This window comes from Haemaphysalis longicornis, unplaced genomic scaffold (genome assembly GCF_048455015.1).
Source record: "Haemaphysalis longicornis isolate Haplotype H1 unplaced genomic scaffold, Haemaphysalis longicornis Haplotype H1 scaffold_10, whole genome shotgun sequence".
NCBI lineage: Eukaryota > Metazoa > Arthropoda > Arachnida > Ixodida > Ixodidae > Haemaphysalis > Haemaphysalis longicornis.
Window position 1 is genome coordinate 139,512,518 of NW_027526204.1, and position 17,443 is coordinate 139,529,960.

Below are 17,443 nucleotides of genomic sequence, written 5' to 3' on the forward strand. Positions count from 1 at the left end.
TATTGTTGGCCCCAATGACGTCATTTGTGCTCATAACACGTCACTGTGGCGCAAAATTTGAAAGTTTTTAAATAATTCTTGCTTTTCTTTCGTGAAAAAACATCTTTTGTGGCTGTAATGAAGCTGAGTGAGATACTGAATCTTAGATTTTTCGATTAAACGAAGTTGTATTTTCTCTTCAGGGTTCCTTTAACGTTCTTCGCTAACTTTCCTGAATGCCTACATTGAACATTCGACTGAACTGTGGATGACTAACGATGCATGATCTGCTTTGCTGACTAACCTTAATTATTCGTTCTTTTCCTTTCGCCTCCTAACCCACTTTCCCCGCATCCTTTCCCTCTTCCGCTTGCCGAAATAATCCTACTACCTTCCCGGCCTACGCTTCTTCTCGGATGATCCTCAGCTGTCCCATCCCGGGCTGCGATGGCTCAGGACATGTCACTGGGAAATTTCAATCTCACCGAAGGTACCTGTTCACTAACATACTTTTATAATCCTCTAAGCGTGCTTTGTAACTCTGCATGCATGCTAAATAGAAGTTTTTTTAAGGTTGCATCGGTTCATCGAGTCTAATACGAGATTATACTAGATATTTCTCTTATTAGAAGTACGGCGCGTAAAAAGTATGACGCACGGATAACGATGTGGCGAAAGGAGTCATCATAAAGCCACCTGAAGTTCGTGTACTGTTGCGTGGAAGTACACGCAAGATGAAGAAAAAAACTGCACACAAGCGTATACATGTCAAGATTTTCACTCCGGAAAGTTGTTTTTACTATTTTTCATGGGATGTTTGTAGTGCTATATACCAAGATACTCGAGAAAAAAATGACGTTGAATACACAAAATGTGCCATGTACAGACATGATATGTGCTGAGCACCGTTTCTACTTTAATTTACACCTTTGCAGCATTGTCTGCCACAAGCTCTAGCAGCAGTAATTGCGTGATCTTGTAATCTGGTCAAGAATGCCTTTGATATTCTTCACAGGCCACATTGATGCACTGGGCCCTTCAATTGACATACGTTTCCGCATAGTATTTCCTCTGTTTTTCCATGTGTGTTTATTGTGTTTTCTTGGAAAACGAGGCAAAAAAGTATAGGACTGTACAGTGACGAGTTCCGACTTCGATTTTGCATTCGTCTGGCCTTCAGACCACAAAAAATCGAAGCCCGTTAAGAAAACGATAGTTGAAACGCGAAACTTTTTCCATGCGAACTGAGTCAGATCAAAGTCCAAAATTCACGCTCCCAAAGTCCACAGTCCAGACTGCCAAGGTCAAAAAGCCAAAGTCCATTGCAACTCAGCCAATGTCCGAAGCTAGCGCTCACAAAACGAACAAAAAAAAAAAAAGTTGAGCAACTCGAATGCGATGATGCACGTCGGCATAACGCGAGGGACGCAGGTTTGGTTCTGACCACGGGAAGCGGTTTTTGTTGTTGTTGTTGTTGTTTTTGCTTTTTTTCTTGAAGCGCTTGGTTGGGGTGAAGGTGGCTTTTCTGCAGTGCGTTTTGGCCTAACTACGTCGCCATCAGTGAGACATGCAAAGCTTCGCTTTAAAAGTTTCCTCCGGGTCAGTCGCTCACTCACAAAGCGCGCGCGAAACCGAAATCGAAACTCTCGTAGGAAGCGCGCGTGGGCAGTGCAATTGTCATCGGCAAGATCAATATGGCCGCGCCCTCTCTCTTGTCGCTCCCGTTGTTGCGGCAGAAAGCTGCTGTTTGCGCCTGCTTTTCTCCGTTACTTCACTTGCTGCTTACTACTGCAGGTAAAATTCCCGCACTCCTTCAATAAATGCTGCCCTTCGTGATTGTTGCTTCGAACTAGGAAAACAAAACTCCTATATGTGGTAGCTTCAGCGCGAATTTCCGCGTAGCCCAGCCTACGCGTTGTTCGTAATCAGTTCTAGTATATGAATAATCGGCCAGTATTGGTAATGTTAGTGTATCTTCAAAGTATAAAACCTGAAAAATGAGACCGAAAAGGGTTAGCAACTAAAATAAATGCTGGCGGTACAGGCTTGGGCCATAATGCCAGCTTATCGTTCAGCGCTCTTTTAGCTCTTGTCAGTACTCTGCCGTATGTCATGTCTCGCTCTCCGTTTTATTTTGTTTTTTTCTTATTCTTCTTCTGAACACAAAGAAGAGAAGTCATGCAAGCGCCCTGTGTAGTTCTTAACCCTCTTTTGGACATTAATGTGCGAGAGATGCGTTGCTTTTGTGTTGTATTAATTTTTATTTGAACTCACAGTACGCTGAAAATTCGAAAAAGGCATAATTGACGATGTCAGTTTAAAGGCACTTGAATACGTCGTGGCCCGAACGCCTGCGCGAATAATTTCTGAATTCTAATGCGTAATTGTAGTGTAATTCACTGTAAAGGTAGGCAGCGACGCGTACGATGTCAACCTATTGTTTTGCCTTAGCTTTGACACAACTTCCGCAACTTTATCGATGTAGCTAGAGCCCGCTTTAAATTCTTGTACTCATATTTTTCGTGCCTGGTGTTGCGTGCCCGCGGTGTCTGTAAGAAACAAAAATGTTTATTTGTACTATGAATGCAAATGCGGTTCATTCAAAAACTGTTTATAGCGCATCTTTTGTAGCGCAGAAATGAAGCACAGAACATCCCAGTGATGTAATCCGCATTAGGACGTAGTACTTCGTGTCCGCACTCTTCACACCTTTTTTTCACTTCAAAAAGGCACTCGGTTAATTGAAAAGAAGCTTCGAACTCTAGCTGGTTCCACATTGAGGGACGCGCCATAGTGAATGCCCTCGAGAAAGAAGAGGGCGGGTGTTTGCTTTCGCGTGACATCCTCCCCCCTTGGTGCAGCGCCTCGGGATGCCCGCTGGCCAACCGCAGCAAGCTGAGGCATGAGGTTGTCGGCGTGGACGGAAGGCCGATCAAGACAGAAGGTGCTAGCTGTCCGACCCCCGGGTGCGACGGGAGCGGGCACGCCAACGGAAGCTTCCTGACCCACCGCAGCCTGTCGGGCTGCCCCCGGGCCACGCAGGCCATGAAGAAGGCCAAGATGGCCGCCCCCGACGACCCCAAGCCTCAGCCACAGCCCATGCCCCAGCAGACAGGTATCCCTCTTCCTCGTCACCCACCTCGTCTAACCAGCCGTGTAAAGGAGCCGTTTCTGGCCGTTCTCATAATGCAGGCACAAATGCTGAAAACTGGACCAAAAGAATGCACTGACGATTACTACACTCCCTGATCCGAAATTTGTGTGCAGCGCGAACTGCAGTCTTCTCAGTCACGGCGCATATCTGCTGCATCTCAGGAAGTGATCGTGTCATCAGTGAACGCATGGCAGCGCGCACTACTCTGCCGTTAACTTGCAGCGCATCGCTGCAGCCAAGCATGTTGTTGCAAATCATGTTTGATCCTTTTTCGCCAATGTCACATGGTTCGGATGAGCCGTAAACAAAAGAAGAGCATCTGGCAAAAGTGTGAAGGGGAGGCTTTGAGACATACTGAGCTGTGGCGACGCACTGGAAGATGACGCCGTAGCAGCGCGTCACTCTTCCCCTCACACATTCGCCAGACACTCCTCTATTTTATTTCTTCATTGGGTGTCTCGTTCGCTCACTCGGTTACAGGGACATCTCCTTCGCTGCTGCCACTGCCGCCAAACTGCTGTAGCGGGCACCAAAGTGCTGTGCACCAAAAATCTCGCTGTGCGGCCTTTCCACATTAGGTTGTGCGGAGGAACTGCCAGCAATGGACAAATCACATTTTTGCAGGAAGTACTTTGGTGCCACTGTAGTTTGGACCGAATGGGAATACTCAACTGTGGTCATTTGAAAATCGCGGTCGAGTAACGGAACCAAACTTCCACATGCCCATGTGGGGAATCTGACAGTAGTGAGAGGTATTTTTCACTGCATGTGCCAAAAACGCCAGCTTCTATGCTTGCTTGCTACATTAAAAATGGGTAAATCAGAGCAAGTCGCCAAAAAAGCAGGACATTTCTTCTATTTGGAAGGGATTAAACAATTTATGTAGGGCGGCAAAATAAAGTGACAAATAAACAGCAAAGAAAAAATTCTCTCTTGTGATAGTTCTGTGTCCCATTATGAGCTGTCTTGATTATGGCTGTGAGAAAATGTATCTGCATACTCAGATACAGGACCATTTCAATGTCTGCCACTCAGTTTCTTTCGCATATTCTCTAAAATTAACAGTATTTTATGCCCTTGTTACACATACAGGCATGCACACGGCATTGCCATAAACAACCTGTTACATTACGTTACATAAGTAGATTCATCATTCTCACTAATAAGTTTGACCAGGAATTCTGATCTTCCAGTTTCTTCACCAGCATTGAGTCAGTGTCAGACCACCCATTGAGTCAGAGTCAGACTACCCATTCTTCGCTGCTACCCCCAAGTACGTCGCAGGGATTTTCCACGTCATAAAATGGCGTTCAAAATCTGCTCTTTTGAACACTAATTTCTGAGTGATGCCAGCAGTATTTTCTGTAAAGCAAGGTTGTGGCGAGGTATGAGCTACCTACCTTTATCTAGTGACACCAGGGCTACCCATACTTTCGAACGAAGCAAAACCGTATACTGTCTTCATGGTTTCTTTCAGGTTGCCTAAACGCCGTTCAGGGATGCTAACTTACGCTGCATGAGTTAATCTTTGCCAAGTTTTTGGAAAATGAGGGTTGTTTGGGTTAATGTGTGTTGCCAGCAACACTGAAAATGGTCTCGGAAGGAATAGGGCTTCCGTTTCTGTCCCCACACTGATGCACTCGATGCCTGCGCGTGCAGAGCCGGGACCGATGGTGGCCGGGATGCCGACAGGCCTACCCGGTATGGAGAACGACGCGGACATCCGTGCGCTGGAAGAAGAGATCCTGGAGCTGCAGGAGTATAATGCCAAGGTTGAGTCCGAGATGATCCGCCTCCGAACGGACATCACCCAGATGGAGCAGCAGATACGCATGACCGAGAGGGTGAGCGTGGCCTTGTCACCGTGGAACGAAAGATGGTGGGAGTAATGCTTGGAGAGAGCAAGCGAGCATCTTGGATCAGGGAACAAACTCGGGTGGAAATTGTTGTAGGGCGAATTTTTATTTATTTATTTATTTATACATTACTGCCACCCTTGAAACAATGGCTCAGGCAGGAGTGGGCGGAACAAACGAGCTGATAATACAATGCATGACAGGAAAACACAGGGCACACTGAGCCCTAACAAAAGTTGTCTACAACGTGACTGTACCAAAAAGAGCAAGAAAAACAAACACCGTGGTACATGTTCGTTGCGCATATGAAAGCACATTATGTGATGGTGCACAGGTAACGAAAAAAAATAGAACAATGCTGCCAGCAGTAGCAGGCAAGCACATGCAATGGGCGGAAAAAACTACACCAGTCATATATAAACACATAATTGCACTGCGCGTAAAGGAGCGATCACAACCAGAGAAAAAAAAAGCGTAACAATAAATGTTCATGAACCCTGCCAGCAAACACATATGAGCAAGAAAATTTAAGCATGTGCGCACGCCGAAGTTTCTGTAAGCATGCGCATAAAGGATGCAGTGGTAGGGCAGTCTATCAAGCTTGCTGGTAATCGGTTCCACTCGCGTATAGTTCGGGGAAAGAATGAATTTTGAAAGATGTTAGTGCGACAATATATCTCGGCTAGTTTTTTAGTGTGGAAAGCTCGGGTCGAGCGTTTATCGACACGTGTTAAGTATTCGTTGGTGGCAAGACACAGGTTTTCATGGTAGAGTAGGTGTAAGTGTTTCAGGCGATCGCAGTAACGTCTTAGTTGCAAGGTTTCAAGCTCAGCTAGATTTAAAAGTGCTGTAGGGGAAATATGCCACCCGTAGGCATTGTAGACAAATCTGATTGATTTTCTTTGGACGCCTTCGAGCATGGATATATTCTGGTCGGTATGCAGGTCCCACACGATAGATGCATATTCTAAAAGCGGTCTTACGATAGTTTTATATGCGAGTTGTTTAATATCTGGAGGACAAGTTTGCAGTGATCACCGGAGGTAACCAAGCTTGCGAATAGCTTTATTTTTGATATTCAAAACGTGTGAATTCCACCTAAGATCTGCTGATCTGCTGACCCCTAAATATTTAAAACTGTTAACACGGAAAATACATTCGCCTTTGATGAAGTACGAAGACTGCAAAGGGTTACGTTTTCTTGTTAGAGACATAGAGTCAGTTTTTTTAACATTTATAGTCGTTTGCCAAGTAGAGCACCAATTTTCTATTTTCGTGAGAGCTTCGTTCAGGAGAATTCGGTCTGCATTGTTGTGTATTTCGTGATAAAGGATGCAATCATTGGCGAACATATTTATCTTGACAGGTACGTTTGAGAAGACATCATTAACGAAAATCTGAAAAAGCAACGGCCCAAGTACCGAGCCCTGGGGAATGCCAGAATTAACTAGTGACGGTGAGGAGGATGTATTAAAGAAAAGAAATGGACTTGAGCTGGATGTGTAGAGAGATGAGAGACCACCACAGTAACAATGGGCACCAAGAGAGAGGACTAGAAGTGGGGGAAAACCATTAGACTCGGACAGTGCAGGACAAGAACGGTTCAAGGTCAGCGAGAGACATTCGCCCTGCAGTGGAATAAAATAGGTTGCTGTTGATGATGATGGAGCAATTTAAAAGAAAATATCACTCACCACATGCGCAACTACTACTATAATGACTGCAAGTGAGTGTTGTGCTCCCACGCGTAATGAAATTGGCATGGAGGAGGTTTTAAGGGAAACAGCACTTCTGAACATGGTTTTGTAATCAAGAAATGTGTCTGAATTGATGGAAAAGTTCAGAACATGGTTTACGCATTGTAGGTTTTTTTTGGGGTGAAGCATTTAGACAGTGCTTTGAGCTCACTTATTCTCTGTTTAAATATACTCCACCAGTATAAGCGTACTTAAGGGAGGGCACTGCATTGCTCTGATGTAATGCACTGTACTTGTAAAGACTAGTGCAGGGACCCTTGTGCAGCCCACAGTTTTCCAAGTAAAGTTTTTGCTCTCCGGTTGGTCTGGTACAGGGGTCTGAGTGAAGTTGGCAAGACAAAAGTTGACTGCTAGTAGTAGTAGTCACGGGCCTCTGTGAGCAAATTTACTGCCCTGTTCTCTGGAATCACATGGTGACGCAGTGGCCACCTCAAGCGGCATCAGAATTTCTTTAGTATTGTCATTGTCATCACACGTTATGCACGCCTTCATCGCATTGGGAATAGGTTTCCGGTGGACTGGCACCCAAGCGTGGTTTCTCCTTTGTGGTGCGCGCAGGACAACCAGGCGCTGTCTCAGAGGGCCGGCAGCCTGAACGAGTACTACGACTCGCTGAAGCACAACTTCATCTCCCTGCTCGACCGCATCCCCCAGCTGGAAGAGAAGCCGACGCCGGACAACTTTGACTGCTACCTGAGCCGGCTACAGGCACTCTGCGTGGACAGCCACCGGCCGCCGCACCCACCACCGCACCCGCACCCGCCGCCCCACCACCACCACCCCGGCAGTGGGGGCGGAGGGGGGCCCCCCAATGGCGCCTCCTCGCCCGCCGACAACAACCGCGCCCTCTTCACGTCTGTGCGCCAGGCGCTGCACGACTTCACCCTGCCCCTGTGAGTCGGGCTTCTCTCCCGCCGCTCCCCTCCTGCTCCGTTTGACTGCACGGATGCCGAGGTTAAAGGGGTGCCCACGAAGACAAAATACATCCTTGTTTAATTAAAAAAAACTAGCCTTTCAAGTTATGAAAGAGATGTATTTTTAATCGAAAACAACACAAGAAATATCTTGAAACTTTCAAATTTCGCACTACACGAAGTCGGCGGTGTTACAATAGAGAGAACACTAAAGGCGGCGCTAAGAGTGTCTTAACCCTTTGAGGGTCGAATTTTTTCGCCAAATGCGACCCCCCCAGTCGACTTTTGTTATTACTCATTTAAATTCTTTGGATGAATCTATTCGAGAAAAAATTATTGTAATTTTTTTTAGGGTGACCATAAAGGGACAAAAAATCATTTGTGTTGTTACATACATGTGGTTTATTCATGAGTAACACAAGAAAAATTCTAAATAAAAATGAGAGAGTAACAAGTCGGCGGCACTTTTTGAGGGAATCGAAATCAGATAGACATCAGTTTCGCGGGCGAAAAAAGCGGGAAGTGCCCAGAGGATGATACCAAAACCAGCCGCTGCGCGCGCGTGCGCGGCCAGATGCGTGAGCGATAGACGGCGCACCGCTCCTATAAAATACAAAAAAAAAGAGAGAGAAAACAGCCTCACCAGTTTCGCAGGCGCCCTTGGTCTGTGGCAGGCGCAAGAAGCGAGAGGCACCTGGGCGCCCGGTGGGCGATAACCAGCACGCCCCCTCATTACCGGATGCGCAAGCAATAGCCGGTGCACCGCTGAAGTAAATTATTAAAAAATAAAAAAAAGAGCCATCGGCGCAAGAAAATGGTTCGACATATTTCCGCAGTGTGGCAGCACATGCCAAGCAAGAGAAGTTGGCGAAAAGGCGTGCTTTTTAAACATACAAGTGATGACGTACATATACGTTATTGACCATTCTGAAGGTGTTTGCAGAGGACGTACATATATGTACGTCTGTGACCCTGAAAGGGTTAATTGTGCGTCAACGTTCAAGTGGCATGATTTGAAAAAAACTAGCCTTTCAAGTTACAAAAGGCATATGTTTAATTGAACACAACACGAAATATCTTGAAACTCTCAGATTTTGTGATGTCAGCAGTGACAGAATAGAGAGAACACTAAAGACGGAGTTTTGGGTGTGTTAATTGCACGTGGCATGATCAAACAGAACTAGAAGCCCTACTACAATCATGCAGTCTTGTTTCTTGGCGGTGGCTTTGGTCAGGGGCACCGATCGCACTACCAAGATTCCGCAATGCCATGGAGACTTTGCCAGAAAGTGGCCGGAGAGTGGCCACTGCATCTATTTTCTATAATGTCGAGATTATTCGCAGAACTTTGCAGGAGAATTGGTAGTAACATTGTTATTGAGACGAAGGGGTCTTTTTAACGAACCAAACTTGTAGTTTGTCTTCATGGCCCCTATAACTGCGTCGATGCAGTGCACACGGCAGCTGAATGGAATTCAGCCAGGCACATTGGATGAATTTACACAGGCATCCCAGACAGAATTTTGCACCACAGATCACTTATGATGTAACGCCTACCTCGCTAAAGCTTGCATTTCTAGCAGTGTCTACCAAGATCCATAAATGAAAGGGAGTGAGAAACCAACTCGGTCCATGATTTTATCTGCAGAGGAGGATTGTTTCAGAGTCTGGCACGGAAGATAGCCTAGTCTGGCTGGGCAAATTAATCAGCAACATTCTGAAGTCGAGGAAGAGCGCTAACTTGGCGGAGGGATGGACTTGGGCAGTGCAAGGCAGCAACACTGCAGGGGGGGGGGGGGGAGGAAGGAAGAGTTGGAGGAAAATGATGATGGCGAAAGTTAGTCACTGTCTTCACTGCAGGCTGTCACCATATTGTCGCAGTTGCAGTGACTGACAAGCCAAAGAAAACACTTCGTGACACCAGGACGATGGCTTTTCTTTCCCTTATTTGCCCCATTCCATGTTTGCCCCATTCCATGGTGTTTCCTTGTGCATGAGTGGACTTACGTCAAGAGTATGATCAAAAGTCCGTGTCTGCCTCTATTGTATAAATTTGGTGTGCGCAGGATTGTCCTGAGAAGAGAGTCTCACAATGGGCCTACTGCAGACAAAAATCCCATACGCGTTTCTCGCAGGAATCTAGATGAGGCAGCAATAGTCACTTTATTCGACACGCAGCTGCCGTGGTATTAACTCTTTCGTTACCGTGCCTATTCAGAATCGTTCAGTTTGAACAATACCTTGTTAGCCGCTTTCCATTGTGTTCCAGGCATTTCTGGAACAAGTAAAGCTATTTGACGTTAGCTCAGAAAATGCCCTTTCTAAATCAGTTTTGTTTTGATTTTTGGGACAAAAACGTCATTTTTGACACACATTTGCATCATCTGGGTGTGGAAAAGGGGCGCGGTCATCGCACGTCACTGCTACCACAAAAAAAGACATGCTGCTCGTAATTACTCTGCATCAGCGTTTGGTTTTTATTATCAGGGCACGATGGTGAATCAGAAGATGATTTTTAATCATCAGGTTTGCACTGTGACAGTAATAATCCCTCAAATTGGCGTGCCTGCTTTCAAAGCTATTTTATAATTTTAGGCAGCTTTACTGCCTTTACACATATTGTTCTAGGTTGTGTTGTAGTTCTACTTATGACCGGACCATTCGCAAACAGTTTGCAACAGTTCCGGTTTCATTTCTGCATCGCAAAATTCATATTTGGCACTACTACACTGTTACCCAACTTCGAGCCTATCTATCATGGCGCCTTCAGCGCCTGCCACTGACCCTTGAAAAAAGCATGCCACTCATGATTTCATCTCACCCTAACCCAATTTCTCTGATAGGAACTTCCAATGAAAGTAAACAGATAATGCCCAGTTGCCATATATCAATTCCGACAAGGAGAGCACTTCAAACCGGCCTTGCACATTGCCAGCTGTTCACCGGCCAGTTCCTTACGAGGGTATCTCCAGAGGTCTAGTGATGCTCCTTAGTAGAACCGTCTATTCGGATGTTGTCTCAGGCAGGTTTGGTATTGTTTATTTTCGAAAATGTTAGGTGGCGCTGCAATGCAGGAGGCTTGTAGTGCTGAACTCTTTCATCGCGCAACAGCTATTCGGCGAAAGCTTGCAGGGAACTATTCTAGCACATCGCACCTCATTCCTGTAAACAGGGCTACAATAGCAATTTAGATGATGATAATAAGCCGCAAGTTTGTGTTTTGAGAGATAACTGATGGTAAACGTCAGCAAGCATCAACCACCGAGTTTCGTTTTCAACTCCATGCAGATTTTTCCGCATTGAGCGCATGTCCCAAATACTGTGCTTTCTGGAAATGCAAAGAAATCAGCCATTGACAACATGTTTTACATCACGTAGGGTCAGATTGGTGCCTCTGATAATGTCAAACCGCCAGATTTTTTCCAGGGAACCACCCGAAATTGCGCATTTTGAAATGGAGGTTAGGCTTCACTGCATGGTGCAGGCACCATGCGTGCTAACATTTTTTTTATATCTGGCAAACTGTTCCACGAAACTCAACATTTTTTCTAGGACCTGCTTTTGAAATGCTTCCCTAAAAAATTTATGTTTGAAATTTTTCCTACTTTTGTTGGTTTGTTGTACACAACTTCTCTTTTATCATTTTCTACAATGACAAAAATTCTGGTTTTGATTTCTTTTTTTTCGCAACTGTGATGTATGAAAACATTTTGAAAACTGGTGTTGTTGAAAAGGGTACTAAATCATCTGCATTTATGTTGCTTCAATTAGTGCCTAACGTTTAGCAAAAAAAAATAGTTTACTTAGAACCCTAGAAATTGGTCAATTTCCAGCGGTAACGAAAGATTAAACTCAATGGCGGCCATGGGGCCCGGCTTGGGGCAACAGTAAGAGAGGCTAGGATCACACATATTAGCCAGCGTATTCAAGACCTCAATACTACAGACTTATCACATTGTAGTCAGAAGCCTGTATGCATCCTGGGGAGCAGACCTTTACAAGCCATAGCTGTGCTCGTGCTATGCCACATTTATCATTAATCACTGTTGCTCACGTAATGCAGTGTGGGGCAGCATGCCAAGCTTTCTCGGCCAGCACTGAAGTGTTGACTGCCAATGATAAGATACTTTATTTAGTCAGTTACAAGGTGGTTGTTATCATAAGGTGATTGCGAAGGTGAGGATCCGGAAAAAAAAGAAAAAATGTGTGCAAGCCAGTATGAGGCAGTAAAAATGACCCTCGGGGTTAATTTCATTCTTTATCTTTCAAGACAAGAGAGGGCAAGTCCACAATGACATTTATCCATAGCCAGGCAACATGTAGCCTTCAGATACATGAATTGCCTTCTATTGCTCACGCACGCCCCAAGTTTGTAGCCAGATGTGCCATCCAAAACGTTTGAAACACGGCCATTCTTAAATGATGCTGCCAAGGTCACTTCAGAAGATGCTGTCGTTTTCAGTGTGAGCCACCTAGTGAACTGAAAAGGGACTATGATGCCTGCTTTAAACGATGTTCTGATACTGTTTAATGCTACAGAAGCTATTTAGTTGTTGTGAAACCATTCGACGCAGTCCTTGAATTCTTGTTCAGGAAAACATCGGAATGAATGCATCCGTAATGTTTGCTAAGAAAAATGCAGCAAACAGCCACATCACTGCCAGGCAGGGAATGTCACCTATCGGATTCCTTTCTCTGCAACTGTGCACTGCATTTTTCTCACCTTATTTGACACAGTTGCACTGCCCTTGTTTATTTGCTGTTAGACATCAGCACTGCGCGAGCAAAGACTTGATTGTGCCAAGACGGCCACAATCAATGTGCAACAGCTTTCTTTTAGTTTAGTGCATCTGTTATGGTGCAGTGGCTCAACAGAATAGTAATGACCTGCGCTCTGTGCTGCTTGCCACCAAAAGTGACCAAATAAACCGGGGGGCTTTCGCTTAGCCAGCGAGCTGTGTGTCGAGTGCCTATACTCGGAAATAGGCAGTGGTACACTTCTAACAGCCTACAAAAAAGAACAGTGCACATGAAAGAAGCACATAAATCCAACGCTGTGCACAGTGGCAGGCTAGAAGCATAGAAGAAAGTTTGTTAGAACGGTGGTTTGGGCTAGTTGGTGCATATTAAGGGGGGAGACTGCTCTTAAAACAATTTTTTATAATTTTTAAGTAAACTCTGTGAAACTTGTCAGTCTTGCTGCTTTTTTTCCACTGACCTCAAATATGCCATTATTTTTTGAGTAATTCAGTTAATTCCCAAGATAATTAGCGATAATTGGCCATTTTTGGAGGAACAATAGACCACACAGTGTTAGTCACAAAACTAATCTTTATATTTTCCTATACTATGAACCCTGGTGAGTGCAATAAGAAAATCGGTGTTTTGGTGCACTGCTTGGAACTAATTTTACAGCTGATTAAGCCTTGGTGGCACCAGTGGCAAGGAACCATTTCATACACCAACGTTTAATGAGCTGTAAAATTTGTTCCAAGCGGTGCACCAAGACACAGATCTTTTATTGCACTCACGAGGGTTCATAGTATCGGAAAAAAATAAATATTACAGTTTTATGACCAACACTGTTTTCTCTATTGTTCCTCTGATTGTGGGGTTTAATTTAACGCGCCGACGCAACGCAGGCGATAAGGCGTGCTGAAGTGGAGGGCTCGGGGTTAATTTTGACCATCTGGGGATCTTTAACGTGCGCCGAAATCTCGTACACACGGGTGTTTTCGCTTTTCGCCTCCATCAGGAAAGCGGCCGCCGCGAACCCGCAACCTCGTGCTCAGCAGCACGCCTTAGCCACTGAGCCACCGCGGCGGGTCTCTGTTGTTCCTATAAAAATGGCTAATTTTCGCTAATTATCTTGGGGACTAATTCACATACTAAAAAAATAATGGCATATTTGAAGTCAGTGGGAAAAAAGCAGCAAGACTGACAAGTTTCATAGAGTTTACTTACAAATTAAAAGAAATTGTTTTAAGAGCCATGTCCCGCCTTCATTGAAATTCAAAACAGCGCAAAAAGACAGGACAAGAAACGACAACAGATGGCAACAAGAAACAACAACACACGGCGCTGTGTCGTCGTTTCTTGTCCCGTCTTTTTGCGCTGTTTTGAATTTCAGTTAATAGAAAAAAGCTGAGACTACGTGGGGTAAGAAACATTAGCAGTTTCTGTCTTTATTGTCTCGTGTGTGAAGTTCTTTTTTTGTTTGTCTCCAATATCATACCAACTACCCAATCTCTACTCCCTTTGGTTATTCCCATTCGTCCTCTATTTTTACACTGCTAAAAATGTATGGAGTGAACAGTAGCCAACAGTAGCCAGTCCCTCTGGCTTGTCTTCATACTTTCAAACTAATGTTGTGCATGTAAGTTACATAAGTTTGATGTGTACCTGGAGTAATGTAGATAACGTGTCCTTGTGTGAAAGTGTTCAAAGGTCCCAGCAGAAGAGTAATTGCAAGTTCGTGTCCATTTTCCGCTCTTCCAAGCTCTGCTGATGGTGGGACTCTTTTCCTCCTCTCCCCTTGCAGACAGCAACCCAGCGGCTGGATCAGGTCATGAGGACACTGGCCGGCCTTTCCACATCTCCCACCGCCCTGCGGCGCGCTCGCATAGCGCAGCGTTCCCGGGGCGAGACCATCATCTTCTTTTTGTCAGCAGCAAACAAAATGGAGTCAAACAGGGTCAATTGCATTCTACGTAGAAGAGGAGAGGGACAGACTGTCGTCGCCAGGAGTGTCTCGCTGCACAACTGGGCCTTTCCTCCGCGGCTCGCTCCTTCGCCGGTGCTTTTTGCTGGGCAGACAGAACAAAAACAAGACGGGCACGCCCAGCAACACCACTGAACGCGACGGGAGACAAAAACACGCACACATGGAACCACGCGGCGGAACTTTGCTGTGAGACGCGCAAAGACAGAGCACGCGCAGTGCTGGGGGCTGCCAAAGCATTCCCATCACCACCACCACACCCGGTCCTCCTCTCCCTCTTCTTTGTGGCACAGTCTCTTTTTTTTTTTCCCTTCATCTTCTTTCGCTGGCTTAGCCATGGTTGCTGTTGTCCTCCGCGCATCTTTAGGTGTTTGCGCGTTTGTTGCTAAAAGAGACTCAAGCATCTCTGCGTTGTATAGCATTTTAGGCGATGTGTGGTGTCAAAGCTTGCGTGTGTTTGGTGCTGTTTATTCTCACCCTTGCCTTTTGCCTTCACCCTTTTTTTTTTCCTGCGGTTTCTCTCTTGTTAAAGTAAAGCTGTGCTAGCACAGAATTTGCTGCAAGCCCAGAAAATTCTAGCCTCAAGTATTTTTTTCTATGACGATGTGACGTGCTTTGCTGGTAAGCAGGTTGCCTGAAGTTCGAGTTTGGTTTTTTGTTGTTGCATTTTTTTTTTCTCTTAGTGGGAAATTCAAACAAGAGCAGGGAAAGTGCGCGACTCCGACGTGCGACTCATCCGCCAAACCCCAGCGGTAGTCCTTGCATTCCGCGAAACCCACTACATTCCTCACCCACCTCCCTTTTTCTGTTGCTGTTGTTGAACTTGTGGTGTTGTTTGTTGTAGCATTTGTCCCAGGGCTCCTTTTCATTGTCCCGGCAAAAGTTTGCAACTTTTTTAAAGTGTACATAGCAGGATGATGTAAAATTATACATTACAGCGCTTCTTTATTTGTTGCTCCCTTAATTTCGTATCTGCGGAGGTTGACGATTGCGAGTAAGATTCTCAATGCCGGATTTCATTGTAAGACACAAGTTTGTTTTCATCAGAGAATTTCAGAGAAATTTGCGTGTGTCATGTTTTTACGAGTGTCCAAACAGATTGCTTGAAACTTTTGCCAGGAACATGCGCAATGTCTGTATTATAGATGTAAGAATAGTTTTTTTGCAATGTTTATGTGTTAATTGCAGCCTTTTTCATATTAGTCAGCAGTGAATGCTCTCATTGTCACTTTCTTTCTTTCTCTCTCTCTCTTTCCCTTCATAACTGTCTTGACACATAGCAATACACGTCTAGCTGCATCTAATTCGTGTGCAAGGCTTTCGTTACGCTTCGGCATTGAGGTTGGCCACATTACAGAGCAAGGAGCGGGAACAAAAGGTTTGGAAGAGGCTTTCGGATGACATTGGAGTAGCACAGTTATGCTTGGAGCTCTTCAACGTATGCTGCAAATCCAAATGACGCGAGTTTGCGCGGTGAGACCATATACGTACGTAGCAAGGCCAGTGCTGCCACTGCTACGAACACACAAGTACACAAGCACCCAACCCAGGCTACATGTTCCCATCGGAACACCCACACAAAACCACATACACATCACATGCACAGGCTTCCAGTTTCAAAGGCTTGGCGGGGTTGTTACATGCAGTGGAAATGTTTTCATAGACGTACGAGATTGTTATGTACAGCAGTCAGAAGACAAGGTTTCCCTGGAGAAGTCTGGGAGCCGTATTTCTCTCTCAGTGTTGAATTTGAAAAGTCGAAACGGGAAGCCTGTGCACGACACAACACAGAGGTGCACGCGGAAAACAATAAGAGGCACTCGCATCCTGTACATACGTAATTTTTATGCACTCCCTGTTGCCGAGGCTCGCAAAGCAAATCTCGACTGCAGAAGCAGGAACAGATGTATTCGCCCGCTCTTGCCCGCTCTGCCTCAGTGGAAAAAAAACAGTGTTAGCCTTTTCTTGTCTTTCTCTCAGACGTGAATCAATCTGAAATTGCTTGAATTTGATTTGTTGTGGTTTTTTTGGGGCGGTCATCACTGTAACCCTTTCATTGCTTCGATTCTCAAGTGACTGGGCACAAAAACGTTTTCATTGCCAAAATTGGCTTCGCACGGGCCTGTCTTCCCAGTGCCTGCATTCTGAGAGCGAACTCACCCAATGCGCCGCTGGCAGCCAAATCTTGATTGTGCGATCTCTGCTCCTCGCGTTTCAATGGGAGAAGGCCTCCCATTGCTGGTGGCAGCGCGTCGCCATCGCCGGTCGTTAAGTTTTGCATCACTGCCCATTTCTAATCCTGTTCCCCCGTTTCTCATTTTAAGCCGAAGGAGCTCATAGCTTCTGCGTGTCCCCTTGCCCGGGCATTGTTCCTTGGATGTGTACACGACTGTGTGGCGCTTTCTTTTTGTAGATATGTATAACTTATTAAGCGCCGTCTCACGCTCGCCCTCCCCCTCTCTTCACTGTCTTCAAGAACCCACCCCTGACCCTGGCCCCGTGTAAAACACGGGCAGCTGGGGCACTATTTCCCCCCTCTCTTCTCATTTCGTTCTCTCTCGCGCGCGAGGTGTGTATACCGTGCCAGACAGCGACACCAAGAACATTGTGTACCAAGTCTCTGCAGCCTGTCAGTAAAAGCCCTATTATTGTGAAACTGCATGCTCGTCCGGTCTCCTGTGGCTTCATCAACTGCCGGGCCATTGGCAAATGGAACTAAGGCGGTCTTCACTGCCTCACAGGCTACGTGCTGCCTCTGCTCCGTCACTCAGCTCCATTGTCGTTTGAGCGAAGGTAACACTTCCCAATGCAAAGCACCCATTGCAAGAGCACATCACATAACGCCCAATCTCAGAAGCTCCCCTTATGGTTGCTTTCAAAGTATAGGGCAACGTAATGAACGGGACAAAGCGAAGACGAGACAAACACAGGTGTTTCTGTTTGTCTCGTCTTTGCTTCGTCGTGTTCATTGCTCTGCCCTCTACTCTGAAAGTTATGTACCAACCGGCTCAAGCTTCGACTCTCTTATGGTTGCTACATGGCAGGATCCTGGTGAGTTGCAG

The 17,443-nt window shown here is 45.7% G+C and overlaps 1 protein-coding gene across 9 annotated transcripts in view; it reads left to right on the forward strand.

Annotated features, from left to right (window-relative positions):
- LOC144159464 (uncharacterized) overlaps nucleotides 1-17,040 on the forward strand; it is a 286,980-nt gene extending 269,940 nt beyond the window's left edge. For 7 of the 9 annotated variants that reach the window (XM_077690970.1, XM_077690976.1, XM_077690972.1 and 4 more), the window contains 5 exons: nucleotides 407-469; nucleotides 2,841-3,094; nucleotides 4,793-4,977; nucleotides 7,305-7,639; nucleotides 14,202-17,040. In XM_077690970.1, the coding sequence (XP_077547096.1) occupies nucleotides 407-469; nucleotides 2,841-3,094; nucleotides 4,793-4,977; nucleotides 7,305-7,639; nucleotides 14,202-14,232 (868 nt within the window). In that variant the 3' untranslated portion in view covers nucleotides 14,233-17,040. The remainder of the gene's footprint in view (nucleotides 1-406; nucleotides 470-2,840; nucleotides 3,095-4,792; nucleotides 4,978-7,304; nucleotides 7,640-14,201) is intronic. The other 2 variants (XM_077690975.1, XM_077690977.1) reach the window with 1 other exon arrangement.
- Nucleotides 17,041-17,443: the final 403 nt, after the last annotated feature.